The following is a 3,362-nucleotide window of genomic DNA, read 5'->3' on the forward strand; positions in this document are numbered from 1 at the left end:
TATATATATACCTCATTGGTGACCATCATTGGTGCTTTCTATTTGTTGCAAGAGTTCTGGTTTATTCTTGGACAACCTGGTTTTACATATCCAGAGACATATTTTTTAATTGAACACGTGCCAAACAAAGGACCACTCTTGACTTAATCTGCAGCCCACAAATCAGAATTGATAAATCTCCCTGATTGGAATAATGTTCTAAATGATAATCCATTTCTTAGACAACATACACCAACCGTTCATCCTGTAATGTGTTACAAAAGMACCCGACTTTATTAAATAGTAGGAACATTTTCATTTAAAAGGCATAAAATGCCAGAAYCCAGGTGCCTAAAAGACAAAAGACAGAAAGAACAAACTTCCATCCAACTTTCCTTTTATTTATTTATTTATTCAGGTTTCCTATAAAATCTGCGAAAATCGCTGCATACTTTAACAGCTACAGTATGTGTTCTCACTTCAAATAAGAGCGTGTATATATTAAAATATCTGTCATAGTTGAATTTGATGAATTTAAGGAGAATTATTCACATCGCCTGAAGGCTGTGAGAGTCTGAGTTCCAACAAGAGCCACAAATGGTTATAACCCAACATTAGTCTGTTTGATGTCACACAGCACGAGCCGTTTACATGTGGAAAAAAAGAACAAAATAATAATGATAAAAAACGAAGTCACAACAACTATTTCTACCTCTAGAACAAAATACTTGTGGATAAACTGGATTCAGCCGATCATATTTATTGGTTTTAGTTGAAGTTGTCAAAGAAAGTTCTTTAACTACRAGGGAAATAATGATTGGTTACTGACAAAAACACATCAGGTTAGCAAATTAACCACAAAATAAAATTAAAAAATCCATGACAACAATATGATGCAAACTGCTGAAATTTGCAATGTGTAAAATTCATTAAATTAAAAACAYTTTGCAAGAAAAATGCCACAACAGTGCTGTTCCTAAAGGAAAATGAAAAATCATTGTTRAACTTGACCACAAGAGGTCATTCAAAATACTTCAGTAAATGAAATATATGTTTACACTGGGGTCAACCATGGCTTTGATTATCAGCAAAAAATATGTTAAATTCAATACTGTATCCTATGGTAAAAATCTATTGTTTTAATAGTGGAGATTGTTGAAGCATGCAATGAAATAAAGTTAGGCACCCAGAGGGAGTGGCAAAGATAAAATAAAAAGATGCTACAATATAAATAATAATAATAATAATAATAATAATAATAATAATAATAATTCTCAGCTGAATTATAGCAATAATAAAACAAATTTATGAAGATATATTTCTTTAACCTTTGGAGGAATCTCTGTATTTGACTGTGCGTCTGTTTTGTTTACCTCCTCCAGCGAGGTGTCAGAGATACCGTAGCTGGTCAGGCCAAGGTCGACCAYAGCCAGGTCGAGCTTTTGGAAGAGCGCAGCAAACGTTCCGTCTCTGGCTCCGCTGTAGGGCAGTATGAAAGTGATTTCCTGACCGATGCTCTCCAAAAAGACAGCCTCGGGGACGTGGCRCCGCACGAGCTGAGTCACAGCTGTCAAATCTGTTTCACAGAAAGCCACGAAATTAATCAAAAACACAGACGCCGCTGGATGGAAAGCTTGTATTTCTCCTCCTAAAAGTTCAATTAACTTGACTTACCATTTGTGGCAATCCTACAAAAGAGCATCGTATTCATCAAAGAAAAAAGAAAATAAACTTCTTATCTTGCAAATACGAAACAAGATGTCATAAGTAGTTGCAGAGCATTGCATTCATCAAGGAAAAAAAGAAAAAAAGACTCCCTAATGTGTATGTTTAATATCCAGATCTTGTTATTACAACATAAGATGTCATAATTAAGAGATCCTTATTGCATAATTACTAGATCAGGATCTCATAATTACAAGAAAATATGTCAAAATTACGAGATAAGATGCCATTATTACGAGCAAAGATGTCAGAACATTGAAAAAAAATGACATAATTACGAGACAAGATGTCAATTACCAGATGCTTATTGCATAATTACGAGATCAGGTCCTCTTAATTAGTTGAAATTTTGAGAAAAGTTGTCAAAATACCAAAAAAAAAAATCATAATTACGAGATGAGGATACCAGAATTATGACATCTTATCTCTGAATTATGCAATCATATTTGTATATATGACATCTTATTCCATAATTACAGCATCTGGTCCTAAATTATGAGATAAGGAGTCTATATTTTTTTAATGCAGTGCTCTCCCATACAATCCTGCCCAGGTGCATAAACCACCGCAAAATCCAATATTTAAGAAGCATTTGCCTTTAAGCTCAGAGTAGATATGAGACATGCACACCAATCAAATTCTTTAAAGTCCAACCTGTGAGCGCATAGGGATCAGCAGGCACATGATGATGTGACATTTAAAGACAGTGCATACTGTAGCTCCGCTGTGTGTCATCCATTCTGAAGCTGGGGCTCAGTGAGAATCAATCCACACAGTGTTGCAGAACACATCCATTATTGATCCAGAATCTCTCATACATAATTACTGAAGCCTAACAACTACTGGCTCCGTACTTTATGAAGAAGTAAATGGATCTACTTTACACTTCACAGTGAATAATTTCGGGAAATGAAGCATCAAAGTGTGTGTGAGTGTGTGTTGTGGTCAGCTCACTTTAAACTAACGCAGAAAAATGTGCAGCGTCATAAAGAAATATGATGACTTTTATGGTATTATCTATCTTCATTTGACTATATTTTAGCTGTTGGTACAAAACTTTGCATTTTAAAAATATTTTTTCATGTTTTCTGCACAAATTAACACTTCATATCTTCCTGTAGTTCATGAATCACTTTCCAAAGAAAAGTGTTGGTTTTTATATGCTAAATTCCAGAAAAAGCTCAATGCTTTGGGAGTTCAGTAAATAAAAAGCTTGTCCTTGCTTTAACTACTAAAAAAAGAATAAAAGATAAATGTATAAAAAAACGCAGTTTTGCGATTGTAGTTTTCTAATTTCGTTTTAAAATAAAAACACTAAAATAACATTTTCTTTCTCGTCTTATTGTGAAACCAAAGAATGAACGATACACAAATAGTTTTGTTATTTAAAAGAGGTTGTAGTTTTTTTTATTGTAACCTGCAATATATTTACTTTTTATAGCTGAGTTGTGCCAAAATTTATATGAAAACAAAATATCTGTATGTTATTGGAGATGTGGAAGCGAGGGTTGGGGCAGGGCACCGACATTTTCTTATAAACCAAAGAGAACCTGGCTGAAAAGGTTTGGGATTAAAAAAAAAAAGAATAAATACATAAAAATTATATATATAGTTTTGGGACCACATATTTATTACAACATAACAGAACAGTGTTTGTC

General features: G+C 33.6%; 1 protein-coding gene across 1 annotated transcript in view; it reads right to left on the reverse strand.

Annotated features, from left to right (window-relative positions):
* The window catches only part of LOC106514836 (ATP-binding cassette sub-family A member 1), a gene marked incomplete in the record, with an annotated part of 219,691 nt that overhangs the window by 132,920 nt on the left and 83,409 nt on the right, over positions 1 to 3,362 (reverse strand). The window contains 1 exon segment of the mRNA XM_014004287.1: positions 1,353 to 1,555. Coding sequence (XP_013859741.1) covers positions 1,353 to 1,555 — 203 coding nt within the window.

This window comes from Austrofundulus limnaeus, unplaced genomic scaffold (genome assembly GCF_001266775.1).
Source record: "Austrofundulus limnaeus strain Quisiro unplaced genomic scaffold, Austrofundulus_limnaeus-1.0 Scaffold23, whole genome shotgun sequence".
Classification (NCBI taxonomy): Eukaryota; Metazoa; Chordata; class Actinopteri; order Cyprinodontiformes; family Rivulidae; genus Austrofundulus; species Austrofundulus limnaeus.